Genomic DNA, 23,215 nt, shown 5'->3' on the forward strand with positions numbered 1-23,215 from the left:
CCGCGGATTTCTACTCGGGACGTAGCCTGCACCGCGTAGTTTTTATCGCACAGTGGAGGGTTGACTTCCGCGGATTTCCACTCGGGACGTATTCTGCACCGCGTGGCTTTTATCGCACAGTGGAGGACGACTTCCGCGGATTTCTACTCGGGACGTATTCTGCACCGCGTGGCTTTTATCGCACAGTGGAGGACGACTTCCGCGGATTTCTACTCGGGACGTATTCTGCACCGCGTGTGTTTTATCGCACAGTGGAGGGTTGACTTCCGCGGATTTCTACGTGGGACGTAGCTTCCACAGCGTGGTTTTTATCGCACAGTGGAGGGTTGACTTCCGCGGATTTCTACTCGGGACGTTGCCTGCGTCGCGTAGTTTTTATCGCACAGTGGAGGGTTGACTTCCGCGGATTTCCACTCGGGACGTATTCTGCACCGCGTGGCTTTTATCGCACAGTGGAGGACGACTTCCGCGGATTTCTACTCGGGACGTATTCTGCACCGCGTGTGTTTTATCGCACAGTGGAGGGTTGACTTCCGCGGATTTCTACGTGGGACGTAGCTTCCACAGCGTGGTTTTTATCGCACAGTGGAGGGTTGACTTCCGCGGATTTCTACTCGGGACGTATTCTGGACCGCGTGGCTTTTATCGCACAGTGGAGGTTCACTTCCGCGGATTTCCACTCGGGACGTATTCTGCACCGCGTGGCTTTTATCGCACAGTGGAGGTCGACTTCCGCGGATGTCTACGTGGGACTTGGGGTCTGCTGGGTAGGGAGGGAGGGAGAGCGGCACGTCCGCGGAGCACACACAGAGTGAGAGGCTCGCACAGGGAGGAGGAGGATCATCGGGGCAGTGAGTCGTCTTCTTCCTTCCGTGCACGCGTCAATTGCGAGATATTTAGAACTTAGTTTTTTTGCACAGGAGGCCACTGGTAGTAACTACGACATCGAGATACACACTGTACACCCACACGTACTCACACACACAGATAGAGGTGAAAACGTTGCACTGGGAGACAGGGAAGGCGTACAAAGGAATCGCCGAGGGAGGTGGTGTGGTGGTTTGCCAACACATGCAAGAGCTACACCGTAGATAGGCAAAGGCAGACACGAGAGAGGCGTATACAGAGGGACACATACAAACACAAACACACACACGGAGAGAGATAATTGTGCAGGGCTTGATACACACGAGTGAGAAGATAGACGTACAAAGAAAGGGAGACGAACATAAACTGAGGTGCAATCGTTTGCGCCAAAATCGCAGGGAAAACGCCCTTCCCCGGAGGGCTTCCCAACTCGAGGTGAGTGAACATCGTCAAGGAGCCAGGGATACAAAGACGGCCGGGTGTGCTAACTGGCCCCAACACTGCCCTGGGTGCTCGCTAAACAGAACTTGCTACCCCTAAACATCATGGGAAGGCTAACTCTTAAGTCGTGGTTAATTGAACACTGGCGTTGTGTTGTGTTGTATCGCGAACCGATGTGGTAACAACGGCATGGCCATCGTCCTCTACACGTGTCGTCTTCGCGTGTAGAAGCACAGCACAGTGGATGGTGTGCATTGTTGTTAAGGCTGAGTTTGTGTAATTGTGTAAATCGACCGTGGCAAACACCGAAGCTTGTTTAAAGTAAGAAATGTCTGGGGTAAGAGAGTCTAAAATCGTGACATTTCACGGGCGAGGGCCACTATTTTAGCACTCGAATTGCACAATGTGTGGCTTGGCCTATTTGATTTACTGTGTTCTAATTTCGTTACCACCTATAATGTATAAATACAGTACTCTGTACACTTAAACACCACATGCGAATGGTTATGTGTTGGTGTATACAGTATTGGGCCTATTGAGGACATTTTGTGGATCAAAGAAACGAGTATTGTTTTAAATGCGTATTGTGCATGCGGATTTGCGTTTTCTATTGTTAGTATAAACTCACCTATGACATCTTCATCACCTGGAAAAGGTCTCGGAAGCTACCAAAGTTATAGTTTCCTGCATGCTGCTTTGATGGGTGCCCGCCATACACAATAACACGTGTAGTAGTTGGTGGGCAATGCAGAAACATTTTATGTATTCCCACATTTACCAGCATGGTGAAGTATGGTCAAATATCCCTCGTCCAGCTTACAGCAGTGGATTTACTAAACGGGGGCAGTTTGTTGTGTTGGTAAACAACTATCTTAAGAATGAATGTAAACCTGGAAGTGCACCTCGACAGATTATATACTGCCATGTGTGTGACTTTGACTCGAAATACATTCACCCGGGTGTGTTTAATAATGCAAATGTATGAACATTACGTTATTGTTTTAAGTGCTTACATTCTTTAACTGCAGCCACGGTTATGGTATCTTTACATCACGCCTGGGTTTGCCTTTGTGAACTATGTTGGTGTTTTTTTCAGCTTTGTACTCGTGTTAATAGGTTTAGTGTGTTCATCAGCCAAACGCATCTGTATGAGAATGTGTGTACACCGTACTACACAAGTATATGGGTGCCCATCATATCCTGGGTCGATTAAAATCGGTACCATTGTGTGGCATGGCAGCAGCAGTGGTTGACTGTGTCGAGGGCTACTGATCCTCTGCCATGGTAATGTGGAATTGCCACTAGCTAACGGAGATGAGTTAGCACCTTGCACTAAAGACACCGACTTTCATAAATACAGTACAGCAAAACATCGAATTGGTTGTCGAATGTGAGAATGGCATGGGCGTGTGGGATCTTGTGTGTGTGTTTTAGTATACTGTAATGACCTTGATCCAGCAGTGTCCATTGTGTGTGTACTCTATGTACCGTTTGATTAGTTGGTATTGGTTTGGGTTTGCAACTTCACGTGTACAACAGAGTTCGTGTGATGGGTGTGTGTGCGCCATGTGTTTGTGTGAAAGTCGTGTGGAGTTTGAGCTCTCACATGTCCGGTTCTTGTTTCCGTTTCCAACTTGTTATTGTGGTAACATTGCACCCACCCACACCACACACCAACAATGTATGTACCGTGTGTTGAACTTATTTCGCGCCGTACGTAGTCAACCGTGATTATTGGGAGGTTCTGGGATTACACAGTCACACAAATGTGCCATCATCAACTTCAACAGCCATGATCCTTTTACTGCTGGATGAAAGCATTCTCTTGATTGCCCACATGAATGCACACTGCCTGATTAACTCAATAGGCTATGGCACATGGCAAAAAGAAAACCCTCGTACAGTCACGGGCTGTGCACGCTGCTACTGAGACATCCATGTACACTTCACCAGAGCTGTTATTTATTGATCGTAGCCATTAGGCAGTGTTGCCATATCAGAGGTTTGACCTATAATCTGTAAAGGTTTTTTGTTCCATGTGTTTCTGGTTGTATCGTGTGGTATTGGGCACAATCTCCACGTATTCACCAGGATCTCACAAATCATGAGCCTGGCGTAAGTCGTTGAATCATTGCACATTTACAAAGTACAATTCCTATTTAACGCACGTGTTGTGAGACGCACAAGGAATACTAATTATTTAAAACGTACGTTTTTAAGGTGAAGAATAGCGTTTAAACCTTGCAGACGATTGGTAGAAGTGTCTTGATGTCAACATGCTGTGATGTGCCCTGGCCTTTTTAGGCCCTGGTTGGCTAGGGCAGGTTTAGATTATCGTTGTTTTTGGCGAAGTACACAGCTACGTTGCCATTCGGAAATTCAGTGCGCTCACAGCGACATATTCCATTGCTCCCCACAGACACATGCAGGCAAAAAGATAAACACACGTGAAAATATTACACCGACGTGCACATGCACACACATGCTAGATACCCAGAGGCCCTATACTTATTTCGAGTACAGACACGGCTTGTTCCAAAGTTTCAGCAGTTATTTGCCACAAGTATCACCGTTCAAACCACGCAACTTGTGTGGTAATTTTAGCGGAACATTGCCAAAGTACACCCAATCTGCTGTACAAGTGAATGCGAGTCTATGTGACACTCTTATTAAAACTAGCAGACTTACGTTAATGTGTCATGGCACAGAGTGCAAAATGAACTGAACTAAAACAAATCAACTGACCGAAATCAACATAACTGCAGGATGGTAATACATACGAATTATTTACAACCCTTTGTCAAACCACTGCTGGATGACAGCCTCGTATCTCATGGATCTTGAGATTCAGCAAACCATCAATTGCCCATTCACTGCCACACCCGAGCGAATTTAATCACTCCATCTCTCCAGTGGACATCCTCTTGGGAATGTCACCTCCTTTGGCTGTCATTTCGTCTTGAAGCTTTCGTGAGTGCAGGGATTCATCTTCTTGGTTCTTTCGGTAAAGTCACGTAGAAGGGAAATAATAAAATAATAAAAATTAAACATATTAAAATTCTCACGACGTTTCGGCCACAACGCAAGCAGCCGTCCTCAGGTGTAGAACAGGTCTGTCAGAAAGACAGACGCTGTCCTGTTCTTCACCTGAGGACGGCTGCTTGCGTTGTGGCCGAAACGTCGTGAGAATTTTAATGTTTAATTTTTATTATTTTATTATTTCCCTTCTACGTGACTTTACCGAAAGAACCAAGAAGATGTCATTTCGTCGTTAATTATGACACGTTTCAACTAATGTTCAATTTACGTTATCACTGTCCGTGTTTATGTACTTCTTAAATACTGTATTATTTAGGCCCATTGGTGTGTTGCTTTTCATTATTCATTTCAGTTTTCCAAAAGCACACTCGCCTGCTCTGCCTTGGTTACGTTAAGGAATTAAGTTAACACGTTGCACAAAACAGACTTGGGTCTCAATATAATTTAAACTTCATAATGTCATTAGATGAAAAAAACAATTTCAATTTACCCTGACCAAGAAAAGACCAGTACTGTACATTATAACTGGGTGTTACAGAATGTCCAGCTCTTTATTGAGACATCGTATGGTCAGTTATGATTTGCTGGTCATCTGTATTGAAATGTGATCTTATCTGGGTAATTTTGTTCCATTTAATTAACATACTGTACTCGTGATAACATAATTTAATAATGAGCCATCTTTTTAAAGGATTAAAGGGGGCGCTATCTGTGCAACTGAGTGTTTTGTGGCAGTCGTCATTGTCTTGAGCAAGTCCACCTTATGACGAAGACCAGACTATCCAAAACACACCAACCATTGTTAGTTTCCCACCACTCTTGTGCTGAACATTGAGTTACCACTCTCCACATGCACTCACAAATACAGAGATCCCCCTTAAAGGCCTTTAAGAGACTTGGGGCAAGTGCTGTTTAGTAACCACTGGCAATGGCACACGAGATGGTGGGTGGCCAGCACTACACCCTGCCGTCTTTGTCTCCCCAGTACTGATGTTTACCCAGTGGACGAGGTACTCGTTAAGGCTGAGTCCACCTTGGGGAGGCCTGGAACCAGTTCAAATATTTGTCTGTTATTTGTTGTTAGCGGGAATCGAACTGGTCGCCGGGTTCGTAGTGTTGTGCACCGACCACTACATGACCACTCCCCACATATACACTCGCACACTGTGTGCTATGTCCAGCGTTTCGAAATCCAATTTGAATTGGGAACACTATACGGTATAAATTCGCTCATATTGTGCAATTCTATGCCTCAAGTGTACATGGCACAGAGCATGGCTCAGTGATTAGTGTTGACTAAAAACACATTTTCTGGGGTGACTGCCATTCCAAACAACATTTTCAAATCCAGTGTTTTTTATATTTTAAAGCTTTCCCTCGGAAAGCTTTGCGGAGTCTCGATAATTTTTTGGGGGTCAGAGTTATTGAACGTTTATGCAGCTCTGTATGGATAAACCCCACAACAATGAAAGTGAGAACACTGAATATAACCTGCAGAAACCTATTTATAATACTGGCCTCTACAGGGACCATTGTGTGTTGCCCTGTTGGTGGATTCACTCATGAAAATAATTGCCCAATTCTAGATTCTCCATCAACGCTACTTCCAAGTCATGGATTACAGGTGTGCATGTCCAGTTTTCTGAGCATGTTTTGAGATTTATTTTCCAAACTAAGTTCATCCAGCTGTATTGTTGGTATTTGTCATTGGAAGGACAATAAAAGTATGTATTACCGATATTCATTCTCTCTCGCCCAACATAATGGGTGTTCATACTTTTTGCATTGAGGACTGCTTTGCCTCACATACTTAGAACTAGAGGCCACAACCATATAATAAATACAGGTCAGCGAGCGAGGTGTTCAGAAAAGAGAGAGATGTATAAACAGGAGACAGATGTCGTCAGAAATGATATGAAATGGAAGAGAAGTGCAAAGAAATAAATATGAAGGGGTACAGCACTTTCATTGAGTTTGAGTAACACCACTGGGCAGGTTAAATGGGTTCACGGGTTAGATTTGGCCCACAGGCTAGAGTTTTAACAGCTCTGCTATATGTTGAACTTTGTTTTTAGTACTACACAATATTCATGACCAGCTTTATGGGATGGTGGAATTGCAAATGTATAGGTAGATTTATCGTAGACATTTAAAACATATATTTCATCAGCCTGTTATAAGAATAAAACAAACAGTCTTCAAGAACTGTAAACCTGTTATGAATGTATTGACCAACCATAGCTTACCTTGGTGGCAAGTGATATATGAAGCAATCTTAGCCACCCTTCCCCGTGTTCACCAACCTGCACTCACCAGCGGTCATGACGTATGGCCAAACAACCTCTCAGACCGAACGGGGCTTGGCAAGGCCCTCATCTACCGTTGGATTGACAAAAGGGTTGTATATTATTTATTTGTATGTATAATATATATTTTTTAAACCTTTCATCCCTGCTTTGTGTGCTTAAACTTAATGTTGGAGGTTGAACCATCATCCCATCGGGGTAAATACAATGCGTAAAGTTTCGTAACCATTCTGTACTGTGAAGATTTGGAATTTCCACCACTGGCTCTGCACCACCTGAAATGTTTGTTTGAACCAGGATACATTTTGAGTTTAACTTGATACAGTTATAGTGTCACTGCTGTAGTTCAACCAATTTTGAGCCCACATTGTAAGTAACTATTCCTGGTGCACGTTGCTGATGATCCTGAGTGGTATTGAAATGAGCGCAAGGTTGTCCTGATTAAATAAACACATGTCATTGGAAAACTTTCGTATGGAATTAGTTTAGGCCAGTGGATTATATATTTGTATTGACAATTTCACTAACTAATTTTAACGTCTAAATTTTTCATAATCATATCCATGTAGCCCTTTTCCCACTGTCAAACCTGAGCTGTGCCAGGGCAGTGCGACGCCAGACCACTACGGGTCTCCAGGCGTTGGGTAATGTAGAGACGCGTATGGATGATGCTGTGTGATCCTGTATTTGAGTTATACCAACTGATGTCACATGCAATTACCGCTTCATGAGACCTGGCCCTTCTTGGCTCCAAATTAGATTAAGATGTTTTGTTCGGTTGGCACAGCATCGCATGGTTATGGCATGGCATGGAAAATATCCGGTCGAAAACCACCCATAACCATTGGGCCCAGCTTTGGCTCTGCTTCGATGTACCAGTGGAAAAGGATGTAACGAGTATGAGGGTGGTGCTGGCAACCTTGAGCTTGCAGTAGAAATGCCAGATTGATGTGGCAGGGACAGTTTATCCTTCTCATCTGTAAAAAATATCTGTGGGGGTTAACATAAAGATTAGAGTGATGAACAAAACTTATAAATAGGTTACCTGTTTGCTAAAGCATGTCACCTATTTCTCATATGATAAACAGTTGACACAGTGAGTCCTGTTTAAAATCGCTGCAGTGTTAGGTCAGATGGTGTATGGGGAATGGAGTGCATTGAAATGGGGTCACGGACATCATGAGTGTGAAGATGATGCGATGGTGCTGAAAACAACAGCACAGTTTAGGCAAAATGGTCACTGTACACTTTTGCTGTGTCATGCCGTTATGCTGTTTCTTGACATGTGTTTCAGTAAAACTTAGGTTTTTTGGTTTTACAAAACTTAACTTGAAATTAACAGTCTTCTTAATTTAAGGGTTTAATGCCTGTTCCTGCTATTATCTGTTCTAGCAATCTGCAGAGAATCATGTTTTCCCAAGGACATGCTCTTTTCATTGAGTGGAGCTGCGATGCAGTGGCTTGTGCACTGCGCTGTATACCCGGTTACGTGAGTTTGACCCGCAGCCATACCTCACATAGCCAAGCTGGTCAGTGCGGGTTGCAGTTTACATTTTTATTCACGTTTTTTTAAAATCTAGGTCCAATACGTTCAGGCATAACTCATCATCATTGCAATACATCCTGGATTCCAGTCAGATTGTGCCCTTGACTTTTTATAAAGAAGTATATTTGTACAACCCTGGGTGTAATCTGCTGTCGGATGAACGCCTCCCCTCGCTGTCATTCATGTGTATTATTTGACCATACTTTGCCACACTGGTTCGTGCGTGTTGGTGAATGGGAATGGGTGCATGGGACTGGTTTAGGTGTCACTCTCCATTGAAGTTAGCTGTGGCCAGGAATCAAACTCAGGTCACTGGTTTCATAACATAGTGCACGAACCACTGCTTCGCCACTCCACTCCATGTATATATATTTGGACAAATTATTTTTCCGTAATTAGTTTTTACATGCATTAGAAATAGTTATGTAACACTTACTTTAACGAATATATAGAGCTCGGACAACAACAAAAAATAAAGTCGTAGAAATTAATGTTTTTGTGCACGAAGCAGCAGTGTGGTGCTCTGTGTGTGTTTGTACAATGTGACTGGCTGTGGGACATGTTTGGCGTTTGTGTGGAGTTTGACCCGCGTGATCCAACCCCAAATGCATTCTCTCCATTGCACTATCGCCCCTGCCACGAAGCAACACTCTCAATGTCTCCTTGGAAAAAGAGCTTTACACTCCGACACACAACAGCTGACATTTACAACCATAGTGCTTGTGTCATGCGAGTACGTGTTGCAAAGGTTCCTCTTGCAGGAAAATCCAAATGTTATTGGTGAACAGACTGGTGTGACTGACACATGCTCTACCTGCCCTCAATATTGTTGTGATTTCTCGCCTGACTTTGCTCATTGTTGTGAGCATTGCTCTTTCACTTTATATTGCTGGACGATGGTTGTCGTCACCTGCACAATCCAAATTGAGTCCAACTGAGTCGCAGACGTTGTCTTGGGAGCAACACTATTTATTTAGCAACTTCAACATAACATTGCACAATCTACACTCGGGTATTGAATGCCCATCTAACCACGCTACGGCAGAACTAGAAACGGTTTGCTATCTCGGCCCGGACCACGAGCTGGGTCCCAGACTGCGTGGCTAGAGGCTTCTTCTTCCCGACGTAGATCTTCTTCACACCAGCACACGAAGAACCCCGAGCTCCTCAAGGGGTCCCGTTACACCCCCCTGGGCTGGGGCTGGCTCCGCCCTTTGCCCCGCCCACCTTCCAGATCTCTCGAGCTCTTTCTCAAAGGCTCCCGAGAGCTCTTTTAGACCACGTGACCGCCCAGCGGCCCCCGTCCACCGGTGGCCCCCCTCCAATATTATCCGGTCACGTGTCAGCAGGTCAACCAGCGTATCATGCCCCAACGTAACCCTGGATGGCAGACGCTCCCTCTCGCTCCATCACCGGGAGCCCGCACCGCACACTGTACGTGATGCCTCCGCACTGAGCAGCGCTCACCTAAGCCCCGCTAGGGCTGGTACTACTCCCAGTAAGCGGGCTACACGTAATGCCAACACATTATCCGCCGTGGCTTCGTAAGCCCGGCACTATACAGTGACAATCACAGTCACTAAAAAATTATTTCACAGTAACCTCCACAAATGCTGATCTTGAGCCCACTGGTATCGGTCATCAGCAAGTATATTCTCTAGTACATGCCACAATGATATCCACCATAAGCAACCTCTTTCCAGCCAAATAGGAGACATTTGCAATTTAACACACAGATGCCTATCTGTGATATTGTTTTTTTATTTTAAAAAAGTAGTACTTAATAGATTTTGCAAAATGCAAGGCCTGTTTGAAAAACCTCGGGCAATACCATAGCATTGCAATTGTTCAATATAAAATTCCATACGGTAATTTGTCATTCGGGTGGTTAAGTCACGTGAAAGACTGGCAACCAATGGACCCAACGCATCCTTGACATCTTTTGCGCAGATGGAGAAATGAAATCGGCTTGTGTGCTGCTGCCACATCGCAGATCCGTGAGAGATGACGACTGCTTTGGGAAGCCTTTATCCAGTAATGGCTTGATTATGGCTGATTAATTTGTAATTCATAGTGTGTGAAAGGACAGTTTGAACATTGATTGGATTTGTATTTTGCGTTAGCTGATGATGTTTACCAATCCCAAGGTCTTCCACTCATAGGATACATTGTAACAAGCTTTATTTATATATTTATTAATATATATATATTTCTTTATATATTAACCAGATACTGACTCTTGTAATAATCTGCACCCATACTCATTGAGCAGGTGGAAAAATAGTTTTGACTTAATACAAATACAGTGGTACCTCGGTATACGTCGTTAATTCGTTCCAGAATGTAGGACTTATACCGAAAATTACGTATACCAAACGCATTTTTCCCATAAGAAATAAAGGGAATGGAAATAATCTGTTCCAGAGTATAAGAAATTATATTTTATATCGCATATTATACATTAATGGGGTTGTATAAAATAATTTTGACACTACTTATTACTTAAATGCTTACATAAATTAAAATAAATGCAGAAATAAATGAAAATAAATTGAAAGTCGTGAACGGGGTCTACGCGGGTACGCGGTGACTCATCCCGACCCATACAAGTTCTAGCAAGCGCGTCATATCCCAAGCAAGACGTCGTATCCCAAGACATTTTCTCTCTCGTCAAAACAGACGTATACCAAATTATACGTATTCCAAAGCGGTCGTATACCGAGGTATGATCAAGTTAAATTGTTTTAAATGAAAATAACTTTATCTTGGGGGGTGGTGTGAGGGGATATTACTGAACTCTTTGTTATAAAGTAAATACAAATTGTAATTGTTTTTGGATTTAAATGTATTTTGAATGCCACAAAAATGTGTGGACTTGACAGAAATTTTCACTTTTTATGAAAATACTTTTGTAAATATGAGTCGGTTAAAAATTGATGGAATTAATGGCAGTACTGCATGCCATTCGGTAATATAGCTGTCTGTCTTTGTATGATTTTGTCGCATTTGATATTATTGTATTCGACATGCTAAAATTGAATCCTAAATGTAATCCCTACTTGAAATACAAATGCCGACTTAGTCGTTAAAGCACGATTAAACCCATTACCCTTGCTCGGACTACCTGCCGCCCAATTAATTCTTGCTTCCATGGGTCAACAAAACCCCACTATTGTTCTGATAGCTCAGTTTATTTCTCAACTTAACCCATGAATGTACACAACCAGGAGACGCACACTCCCCTGCGGTAAGACACACATCCCCTCTGGGATTAAGAGACACTCACCTTTGAGTTCAGTAAGAATGTGAGTGTATATTGTCCTGGTAAACACATGCAGCCGTGTTTCTACTTTGTCAACTCTGCTGCTGGATATAGGCCTCACACCGTATCGGGATTGTTTGACCGATACTTCAACACACTGCTCCTCCCCGGCTGTTTCTTCTGTTGCAGGCTGTGACTTCCCCCCCACCCCCTCGTGGTACCAGACCCAGACCATGTCAGCACCTTCTGCAAGCGAGACGGGCTCGTCGCCCCGCCGTGCCCCGCACAGCCCCACGGGGCCTGGAGACGTCCCCACCTCGCTCTCCTCCATCTCGCCACTCTCCCCGAAGAGAGACTTCCTGCTGCCCAGCCCGCTGCCCACGCGCCGATCTCGCACGTACTCCGCGTGAGTGTGCATACACACACATGGATAGCGAGTGGTGACCGCTGTGACACGGTTGTGTGGTGATGGTTCTAGTGGTGTGTGTAACATGCACAGTGTTAATTTAGTCAGAATTTTGTTTTATTTGAGTCATTGTTTTAACATAGTCGATGACAACCTGTAGACTATTAGTCACATCTTAGTTTGTGGTTCTCATTTAGTAATTATCTTAGTTTTCTAGTTAATGCAAACATGAGGTTATTTCAACCACCTGTAAGAAAATTGACAGTCTCTTGCTCAGAAATTGATATTTCTCTTGACGAAAACATGCCTTTGACCAAAAAGCACCACTCGTTCTTAACTCTCTATACTCTTTGATTCACCACTCATTCTGTGGATGTGCATGTTGTTTGCAGAGCGGCGAGGGCGGCAGCCGGCCCATCGTACCGGGGAGTCTGTAAATTCTTTTGCCGCTCCAAAGGTCACGGCTTCATCACCCCCGAGGGGGGCGGTGCCGACATCTATGTGCACATCTCAGAGTGAGCCACCTGCACGAAACACAACCACCTGAACTCGGCACAACCAACTAACCGAACACAAAGACAAAGATCCCCCTGTGTAGCCTTAACAAACTGTTGGGGCAAGTGCTGTTAGCGAGCACCTATGAAGGCCGACACGGCACACGAAGGGGGTGGGTGGTCAGCACCATGCCCAGCTGCCTTTGTCTTCCTAGTGGCGATGTTTAGGCACCGCACAAGGTGCTCATTTGAGGCTGAGTCGACCTAGGGGAGGCCCAGGACCGGTTCAGATATTTGTCACTGGTTTTGGTCGTAAGCGCGAATCGAACACGGATAGCCATGTTCGTCGCGCAGCGCGATAATCGCGACCTTACCGCTCCCCAAACCTCGTAACCATATGCATCCGCATCATCAAATGAGGTTGCATGCACAAAACCTTACCGGGTGACTTGGCACAACCACGTTATTGAACGTAGTCGCGTGAGCTCAACCATTTGACTGAATGCAACCACCACAACCATGTGACTCTGTGGTAGGTGTTCAGCAGGATTCACAGATTGAAAGAATCTGACCAGGGATCTCATGAATGAATACAACCAACGACGAATCTCATTCACATGAGTGTACCCGACGCGTCACTGGCCTGGGACAGGCTGTGCGGCTCGGTTGCCTGCACAAGCCAGTGCTGTAAATGTTTCTTACAAAACCTCCGTGCTCGTGTCACCGGGTTACAGTGTGAGTCACCTCACTGGGCGCTCTCCATTGTAAGGAAGGGACATTAATTTGATAAAGATTCACATCCTCGGTGTAGGATGCCAAAGACTTCAAATTTGTCCTTGTGCCTATACACGTTTGTGGATTTGTGCGTGGGTGAGTGTGTGTTTGTGGGGACAGTAGTGTACAATAGTGGTTAGCGTACTGCGTTATGAACAATTTCTGGCCATGACAAGCTTCAGTGGTGAGTGATATCCAAATCGTTTCTGGGCCTTTTCTATGTCGACTCAGCCTTAATTTATTACCTGGTGCAGTAATAAATTGCAGTGGGTAAGCATCAGTACCGTCTGTTGGGATAAATGTGGGATATTTGTTTTGTGTGTATGTATGTATGTGTGCATGCATGTGTCTGTGTTGAGTGATAGTGCTATGATCCCCAGTGAGCTAGTTTAAATTCCTGACTGAACAACAAGAACCATTTACAGTAACAATTTGAACCTTCGCTAACACCTCTCAGAATTGAATTCATTACCTGGTGTAATGGTGCACTGAATTCATAAATAGCACCACTGCTGAGTGCAACCTGCGGGCATTTGTAGGTACTCATGAACAGCACTGGCCCCAACATTCTGTGCAGGCTAAATTAGGAATATTTGTCTTTGTGTGGTGCCATCACCATCAGAGGCATTTATTGTAACTATAGAGGATGTATTCTGTCAGCTAGTGTGTGTCAGTGTGTACACGTCTGAGTGTACTTGTGAGCATGTTCAAACACGTTTGCACATGTTTTCATACATGTGTAATGAGCGACTTCCGTGTAGAGGGCTTCGTATTTATTTCTCACACTTGGGCACAAACACTGGGCGATATAAAGAAACATATCTACATAGCTCCGCACAGCCAACCTTTCTACACAGCCCCATCGTCGACATCTAACTACATAGCTTGCTGACTAAAGTAGCGATGACGACGTTGGGAGCCGTGCAGATGATCGGCCATGCGGCCGGACGACGAAGAGAGATGACGGTGAGCAGCGACGCAGCCAGGACCCAGGACCCCACGACAGCCCCGAACCTTCGGTTACGTCCCCCCTCTATACTTCCCGGCGTGGCCAGGCCCCGCCTCCGGCCACGCCTCCTTCTAGAACCTTTGAGCAGGTTCCTGGAGCTTCCCGATTGTCCCCGCCTTTTACCTTGAACCCAGATACGCCCCCCTTCTAGTTGGTTATTATATAACGCGCCCATACCTGTGATTACCCCTCCTGATCGACAGGTGGCACCCTGTCATTACAATGCATGTACGTGTTTGCCTGTGTGTGTACGTGTGGGGGGAGCGGTAGTGTAGCGTGTAGCAGCGCTACAAACTCGGTGACCTGAGTTCCGTTTCCGCTCACGGCCAACACCAGTGACGATTTTCTGAAACGGTCCTGGGCCTCCTTCCCTAGGTCAACTCAGCCTCAAATGAGTGCCTGGTGCAGTGTATGAAAAAAACGTCGCCACTGGGGAGGCAAAGGCAGGTGTGGTGCTGGCCACCCATTCCTTTGCATACCGTTCCAGCCTTCATAGGTGCTCGAGAAATAGCACTTTCCCCAACAGTCTGATGAGGCTATACAAGGAATCTTTGTTTTTGTATATATGCATGCACGTCTGCATGTGTGCACACGTGTGTGTGTGTGCCTTCACCGCCACTTAGTGGCGAATGGCGGTTGTTGTTGTTGTGTGTGCTATGCGTGTGTAAGTATTTTATAACGAGGTAAGAGCCCATGTAGACCAATGTCAAGGGAGACATCCGTCTCTGTATGTCTAAGCGAGTGTGGGAGCTGTGTTGAGCTGGTACTACATCTACAAGGGCAGAGGAGGTGGTGGGTGTGTGGGTGCTATTATGTAACATTGTGACATACACCTTGTGAGCTGTCTCGCATCAGTGGCCTTTGCTGATGAAGGTCACTCGGGGCTCCTGTCATTTGCTTTCCAAGGACAAAGACGTGCATGTGGGTGCAGCTTTGTTTTTGGGGAGTGGTGGAGTAGTGGTTTGTGTGCTTTGCTACAATTCTGGTGATACAGATTTGAGTCTTATTCATGTACAACAACAGTAAAAAGAGCGGTATATAATTTTTTTCTGGGCCTCCCCAAGGTTAATTGCCTTAAATGAGTACTTACAGCAGTATGTCAACATCATCACTGGGGAGACAAAAGCAGCCGAGCATGCTGCTCGCCACACAACCACAACTTGTGCCATGCTGGCCTTAATAGGTGCTCGCTAACAGAGCTAGCCCCAACAGTCTGTATTGTGTTTCTGTGTGTGCGGTGCGGTGGTGCAGTAGCTCGCGCACTGTAAATTTGGTGGCCATGATTTAAGTGATCGCTGTTCCTATGTGACAAGTTGCATCTCAGCCTGTCCGAGGAAACCCCTAGGTTGACTCCGCCTTAAATGAGGATTCAAAGGTGGCCCTCAGAAGGCATAGCCTTCTTAAAATGGTGCTCACTAACAGTACTTGCTAAACAGGGGATCTTTGTAGTGGCTTTTGTAGTGATTTTATGATCCCAGTGGTCTGGGTTCCATTACTCCTCATGTGTATCCGAGCCTCATCTGGGCAAATTCGAACTCATCTCAGCCTATAATTAGCATTTATGGTCAGCATTCAGCATGAGAGATACGAAGGCTGCCGGTTGTGAATGTCTTATGCCTTACAACAACAACATACTCAGCTTTCACTGCAGTCTTTACAAAAATAAACTGTGTAATCTCAAAGGCATTTTTGTATTTCACGTGTGTATATGCATTCAATTGTGCACTCATGCCTTTTCCTGTGCTCGTTTGTGTGCATGCGTGGGTGCGTGGGCGTTGAGGTCTTTTGTGTGTGTATGATTTTTAAAGATATGAAAGTGATGGATAGTGACTGCGACTCACTGAAACCTGTGAGTTATTCACAGGTGACCCTCATCCTATCTCTTGGGAAGCATTTGTTACCCCTGCTCATGTTTTGGCTTGCATGCTTGTGCGTGGTCCCAGCTCTCTGTGTGCATGCCCTCGTGTTCCTGTGACTGTGTACATGTATCCATGCGTCCCCAATTACACACACTTGCATCTCCACGCACCGATATATTTGCATATTTGTGTACTGCGTCTTCACATACCAGTGGATCCACATATCCTCTGCGCGCACGCCCATGCTCCCCCCCCCCCCCCCCCGTGTTCACGTATCTGTGCGTCCGTGTCTTCTCATACCCTGTGTACCTCGCAGTGTGGAGGGCGAGTATGTGCCGGTGGAGGGCGACGAGGTGTGCTACAAGCTATGCTGCATCCCACCCAAGATGGAGAAGCATCAGGCAGTTGAAGTCAGCATCATTCACCTGGCGCCAGGGTCCAAGCACGAGACCTGGTCTGGCCACCCCATCTAGGACCAGGGCACCTGGGCCTTCCATCCTCATCTCGACCACCAGCCAGCCCCACCAGCCAGCCTTGCCTGCCTCTGCTCACACTAAACACACTTGACTGTGGGGACACTCACTCCTAGTCCGTTGGATGGTTGCATCACACATGGAGGTAACATTTCCCTTAGTTTACACGGATTTAGATAGGAAACTTAGGGCTCGTGAGTTGATTGATGCAGCCAGCCATAGGTCCCCGAGTAAAATAAATGCGAGTGAGTTATTAATCTGAGCCAGCTCAACACACTCCTCAAGCATTCCTGGCCTCTATCCCCATGACTTCTAGTTTAAATCTGCTTTATCTTAAGTTCAAAGTATAATTCACATTAAACAAGTGTCACATCTTGCTTTTCTAATAAATCAAAAAGCTGCTTTTGAGTTGGTACACATTTCAAAAATTCCATTAGAAATGCCATGCAATTGTTTGTTTAAAAAATGTAATATCCCAAATTCAGTTGAACTCCAATTAAAACCCTCTATCATTGGTTCATTTATATATTAACATTCCTTTTTTTTTAAGTCCACTGATCTCTCACCAACTCTATCAACATTACATTAATATCTGACACAAGTCCCAGAAACTGGAAGCCCTCCAAAACTTCATAATTCTGAGGAACTGCAGCTGTAGAAATTTCATCTGTAATACTTATATATCACCGACTGTCATTTATGGCTGAAGCAACACTTATCCACCCATCTTCACCCTTTGGCCTCCGCTATTCCCCTAGACTTTCAGCCGGCTCCTGCCCAAACAGTGCACATTTAATACAGTTAATCAGGAACTTCACTACAATTGCAGACACACCATGTGTTTAAGTGTATTGCTCCTTTAGCAAAGGCCTTTATTAAATGCTTAATTACTGGAGCTCATAAACCAGCTAGTGAGAGTCAAAATAAGGCCATTTTTCTTGTCAGGGACCATGCCTATATAATGGGGAATGACATTGTCTTAGTTCAAATGCCGTAACACATGCTTGTGTTGGCAATATCTGGCAATGCTTTATGTATCATATGCAAAGTGGCATTAAAGAGCAAACAGCACATCATGTCTGGTAGTGTAGATGCGCGTATATCACCCAGACATCATAGCCTCACTCAGTCGCTTATTAGAATTACCTCCATATTGAGCAGAGATTTTTTGCGGAATCAGGAAATGTACCTGACCTTTTTGAGTGCATTATATAATGAGGCCATCACAATTTTGGATATGGTTGAGTTTATTAGGATGCATAGCATTGGACATGCACGTATGCACCACTACACACACTTGCATGTACATGTATGTATGAATGCGTTTGCTTTTCAATAGTTTAATTTGTTATGAATGGCTGCTGTGAATTCTGCAGAATAGGATAACGTTCATTGAAGTTTTGCATCAAGGCTGGTATTCAGAGGTGGCTAAGGGAAAGCTTAAATATTCTTGGTTCTTTCGGTAAAGTCACGTAGAAGGGAAATAAAATAATATAAATCTTAAACGATTACTTTATTATTTCCCTTCTATGTGACTTTACCAAAAGAACCAAGAATATGAATCCCTGCAGTCACGAAAGCTTTAAATCGGAAAGCTTAAATTTAGGGTGTGTTGGAGCGCTCGCTCAACATCACTGAAGTCCTGGGTTTGAATTCCAGTTTCCAACCTGCCCAAAGGTGAAACCCTTTTGAATATTTTTGTGATTGTTCTATAAAGCTCTCTGATGTGTTTTTGGCTTCTACCATGTGGTGTTTGGCACGACGTCCAATGATTTGCTGTACATGCTGGGAGCTTCTCTTCTTGAAGAAACTCTCAGTACGTGGAGTAAAACTTAAGATGGCATATCACACAGTACGCCGCTCAAGCCGAAACACAGAGAACCAACTAAAGAAGTTGGTTCCATCTCACCACCAATGACTGCACAAAAAAATTACGTGATTTAAATGTGCGTAATAAAAATGTTTTGCCCAACCCAGAGAGTTGAAAAATACGTAAACGTGCATTGAATGATAAAGGGAACCACTCGCAGAGTATGTGCGATGGCCTTGCCACAGGTTGTGGCAAGAGGAGCTTGTTGAAGAGACATCGTAAGTTCTGAAGTTAATTGAAAAAGCCTGTGGCCAAACAATAAATGATCAACCTTGTAATGCACTTGATTAATAGTTTCATAACCCCACCTGAAAGAACTTGCTGCCATTTCATGACCAGTGGCAAGGGTGTTGACTGTCCTAGATGGCATTCTGACTTGGTCCATGTTCCTATGGAAGTCTTACTAGACCAAATGTTCACTGAAGAGGGTTTGATAATAGGACTAGGTAGATGGATTCATGACCTCAGTTTCATATTGGAGCAACAGGCTCTTGAATGAGCAATCAGGCGTGACGTTGCTGTGATGCAGGAATGGGAAGTAATGTCGGTGAGGTCATTTACTATGAAATCCGCATTGGTCTTTGGATTTAAAAAAAATGTAGGATTAAGGAAATTATAGATTTTAGATTGCGGTAGCCTAACCTAACTGAAGAATGCATTAAATATAACAAATGTTTTACATGTTTAAGATCACTTCCTGAGCACCATTCTCTGGCAGTGGAGGGCAGACAGGAGGAGGTGGCAGGGGACAGTGAGAGGGCCTGAGCCCACTGCCTTGTGGCTCATGGGGACACGGATGTGGGTCGTGGTACTGATCTTGGAATCTAATAGGGATGTAACCGGCTGTTCCTGGTCTCCCGAGCCTCCTTGTCAGTGGTCATGAAAATGTTGCATTTGTCTTTCTTATTATACCACTTTCTCGCAACAGACATTACTGAGATTAACATAAAGATGTGGGTGCGATTGGCAGCCTAGACTGGCGAGTTTGGGTTTGTTCCAGAGTTCTGCGTTCAGATTTCTACAAATGGCACGTAAAACACGCAAGGTAATTACAAACAACTAAACACGAGTTAATAAATGTCATGAATTTCATAATCTTTAGATATGTGGTTTTAACTGAATATTATGCTTTGTTGTGGCACCAATCTTTATACAGTATGTCGGACCATGGACGTTCCATTCCCCCCATAGTTCTGTAATGCTCTGCCCACAGCTACTACTACCAAAAACCAAGCTTTCTCTCCGTGTATGTTATGCTTAAGATGGAAGAAATTGGAGGATGCAATAACAAGTGCTTTATGAGTCAACAGGAGTTAAATGTTTTCGAGGTTTTACAGAAATGGAATTATAGCCCTCAAAAGTGAAGCAATTGAAGGTTTCATACGCAAGTGTGAAACAGTTTAATCTCTTTATAGGCATGTGTTGGAAACTCCATATTCCTATGGCATGGACAGGTTGGTCCATTGGGCAACCACTGGTGAATTCACACGGGGGCATCAAGGTTATTGACCTTGCAGTGATGAAAGAAAGGCTGAGTTGACCTCTGGGATTTTATCTTGCAACTTCATGATTGTGCTACCCAGCTGATCAGTACAGCACCAAGTTGATCATTTGGATTGAGTCCATTCTGAATGAGTTGCTTATTCTTTTGGGATGGTTTCGTTCAGCTTCATTACAAAGCCATTGCACAAACACGTGCATGTATGAAAACTGGTTGCTTTTCCGACCTTTGGACCTGGATTTGTATGAGGCCTTCCTGTGAATAATCGTCGACAGGGTGATTACAACCAAATGAAACCACAAAAGGTAGAGTTTTGTGTCAAAATGGGAAAAAAGTGATCAATATTAATAAAATCGAATATTTTCCTGTAAAGTTAAACTTGCTATTTTATTCCTACAGATTAGACAACAAAAAGTAAAATTTGCATTGTATTGAAATATTTGTCCTGGGTATGGTGATGAGAGGTCAGTGTCCTCACACTCCGAATGAACACTAAGAGTTTCTCATCTCTCGAGGCTCCAGAACCAATTCTTGAAAATACATATCACTATGGCAGGGAGCAGTTTAACACAACAGCCTATTGTTGGGCTTATACCAAATAGTGCAGTCACAACAGGTAGTGTTCAGTTTACTGACCCCAAAAGGAAAGATGGTGGTGGTAGAAGTCTTGACCCTGTGTTGACCCTGTTTTGGATGTGAATTCTTTGCAATTATGAGCCCATAATTACAAGCGACGTCCACTGAGCCTTCCCTGTGCTAATGGAAAGTGGCACCAGTGGCACTTGTGGAGAGGGGAGCGATGTGGAGGGCAATGCCGTATAAAGACATTTGAAATAAAAGGGTTGACGAGACTTACTAAGGTGACAAAGTGCCTGTAAAAGTGTTCTCATTCGGGATTCTTTAAATATCCTGGGTTGATGTTGTGCTCGTCACACCAGTCTGCACGGTGTCTGTTTCAGATTTTGTCAAAAGCATCAGAGACCACTTATAGTCCATGGGCCAGAACATAATTTGGTAACAGTTTTAAGTGGCAAATATTTAGTGATAACCGTTTCTGTAAATGGCTTATCTGATTACGTACTTACTATACGGTCGTTCAATAATTTACTTTTATTCGCGATTTAAAGATCCGGGTGCAACATACGCGTTTCCTTTTCAGGTGGTACCAACGAGTAAAATATTTGACCTCGGCTCATTGACTATTAGTCCAGAGCAATAATAACGTCTACTCCGCAACTGAAAAACGAGTTAGAAGTACTGTGTCATAGGGGGAACTCCCATAGTTCATTGTACGTGGGCACGTGTATTCACAACAGCCTGATTAGTGAAGCAGAAAACAATCATGAAATTATATATGCATCAAATTTGATCGCCTTCTAATCAAAGATGGTCACCATTTTGTCAAGATGCCCACCTGTTTTCCAATTTTTTTGATGTCCATTGGCAGTGTTCTGTCGTATTGATCTTTGTATCGATATGTTTGTGAGCTCATGAAAAAAATGGATGCCGCTTAGATGCAAAAAAATCCAAAATGGCCCCCATATGCCAAAAAAATATATTTTAAACAGATCAATTGAACCATGTCATTTTGTTTCCACATGTCTCTTCACCAGTTTGGGCTACAAAACAGATTAACTATATTGCAGATAATTATCGCATGTTCAGTTGCTTAGTGCTGTGCATCTGAGGCCCAAGTGAAGCATTTGCATCTTCCAAATTACATTGACCGTTGAACAGTTCTTGGCAACTTTTTGAAATGGAAGTGTAGTCCACATCATCTGCCAAATTTCACCTTTTTTCACCATCCCCTGTTAAAGGGGCACAGTTTATGGCTGGCTTGATTGTGCCCTCTTGTATCTGCAGAATAATGTGGGTTTTCTATTATGCCGTGAGGTCTGAATATTTTAATCACTGAAAGTGTAATTTGAGTTTGTTGGCTTGCATTGAGGTTTTTGAAGTAATCACTGACCTGAAGAGAGGTTTGAACACAAATTACCATCTTGGAATATCATGTAATCAAATAAAGTCTCGCTACGTCACCAGGGCTGACATATCCTTGGAAAATATGGAGTTTTATTTTGAAGCTATGAGTTTCGCCGTTTGAAACCCACAAGCGTGTGAAAAACTCACCCTCCCCTGCACAGGGAGGCTTTGAGAAATCACGATGTGTAGCTCAACCACCTGCGGACTCAGCAGGTGATCATCTCACACAGTTTCTCATGGGTCTTCAAGTGAGAACGAATGATTCAGAATTAATCCCTGTATGAGTAACCAACCCAAAGTACAGTTTTGGTGACATTTAATTCCTGTAATCATATTACATAATTGTTTTAACATTTGATGTCTGACAGTTATGTTTTAAAATTAGCATTGTTCCGTTCTGATCATCTGCTACATTTGAAATTACACATTTTTATCTGTTGAGTTTAATCCAGTTAATTTCCTGTGCAGTTCTAGATTTGAAGTTTTCGTGACTGCAAGGATACATATTCTTTGTTTTTTTCGGTAAAGTCACGTAGGTGAAAACTAAATAAAATAAAAATTACTGTAGCGTATGAAGAGCTATTATTAGCTAAATATCTCTCTTTATACGCTACAGTAATTTTGCTGGAGCATTCACACATGATGACGGATGCTTGTGTTGCTCCCGAAACGTGATTTAATTTAGTTTTATTTTGTTTCCTGTGCAGTCTTGTCACAATATAAACAAAGCATTCAGGGACCTGCGTTGACATGTTTTGTCAATTTCTTTTCGAGGATTTTGTATGTAGGAGAAAACGGAGGTTACTGGAGAAAACCCATGCATACATTTGGATAACACTAACGTTTTGAACCCACTTGCTGTACTGTTACCGCCTGACCTCTGCACGGGTAGACAGGATATGGCAGCTGTGTGAATTTGGGAGCCTTGCAGCACGTGATATCTGCATGACCCAATAAGTCTGCCTTTAAAGAGCGATGTTATAGGCAACACGCCTCCGCAAGCTTTTGTTTTCATCAACGAAATGTGTACCAGCTGTAACGCTGTTTAGTGACACTGAGACAGCCAAACAGATACTGTTCAGCCTGACACAGTGGTGAGGCCGATAAAGGGCATGTGGAACTAGTGCCACAGACCGGGGATAGGGGTTTGGATTTGCTTTTATGACGCATTGTTTAATGAATCACTGACGTGTGTTGTGCATTCATTATTAAAAACTCAAAATTAATAGATGCATGTCTTCTTAAAACAGGTGTCAAAAGTCATCATTGGTGAAACAACTGTAATGTGATCACACTGGACAGCTTGGCTGAAGCTATGCACGGTCGGCATCGGAATCCTACACGAGTATTGTGCCTCGTGTCTTTTGTCTGTGGTTTATGGCATA

The 23,215-nt window shown here is 43.9% G+C and overlaps 1 protein-coding gene across 3 annotated transcripts; it reads left to right on the plus strand.

Moving 5' to 3' along the window:
- The first annotated feature begins 760 nt into the window (after positions 1–760).
- On the plus strand, positions 761–23,056 carry LOC133353639 (calcium-regulated heat-stable protein 1-like). Of its 3 annotated transcripts, none has more exons than XM_061570033.1 (4): positions 761–851; positions 11,651–11,867; positions 12,260–12,382; positions 16,320–23,056. In XM_061570033.1, exons 2-4 carry the CDS (start codon positions 11,695–11,697, stop codon positions 16,474–16,476), a joined length of 453 nt encoding a protein of 150 aa, XP_061426017.1. In that variant the 5' UTR covers positions 761–851; positions 11,651–11,694; the 3' UTR covers positions 16,477–23,056. The 3 variants fall into 3 exon arrangements, with proteins under 3 accessions (XP_061426017.1, XP_061426016.1, XP_061426018.1); XM_061570032.1 differs by having other exon boundaries at positions 789–1,302; XM_061570034.1 differs by having other exon boundaries at positions 828–851; positions 11,686–11,867.
- Positions 23,057–23,215: the final 159 nt, after the last annotated feature.

The sequence above is a fragment of the Lethenteron reissneri genome, chromosome 44 (genome assembly GCF_015708825.2).
Source record: "Lethenteron reissneri isolate LAM-NWPU_2019-01 chromosome 44, ASM1570882v1, whole genome shotgun sequence".
In the NCBI taxonomy this organism is placed as follows: Eukaryota; Metazoa; Chordata; class Hyperoartia; order Petromyzontiformes; family Petromyzontidae; genus Lethenteron; species Lethenteron reissneri.

What these genes read in the sequence shown, in the direction of transcription:
- LOC133353639 (XM_061570033.1), top strand. Translation starts at nt 11,695, where the DNA reads ATGTCAGCACCTTCTGCAAGCGAGACGGGCTCGTCGCCCCGCCGTGCC. An exon ending in CGATCTCGCACGTACTCCGC is followed by an intron (nt 11,868 to 12,259) that starts GTGAGTGTGCAT and finishes TGTTGTTTGCAG; the next exon opens with AGCGGCGAGGGCGGCAGCCG. An exon ending in ATCTATGTGCACATCTCAGA is followed by an intron (nt 12,383 to 16,319) that starts GTGAGCCACCTG and finishes TGTACCTCGCAG; the next exon opens with TGTGGAGGGCGAGTATGTGC.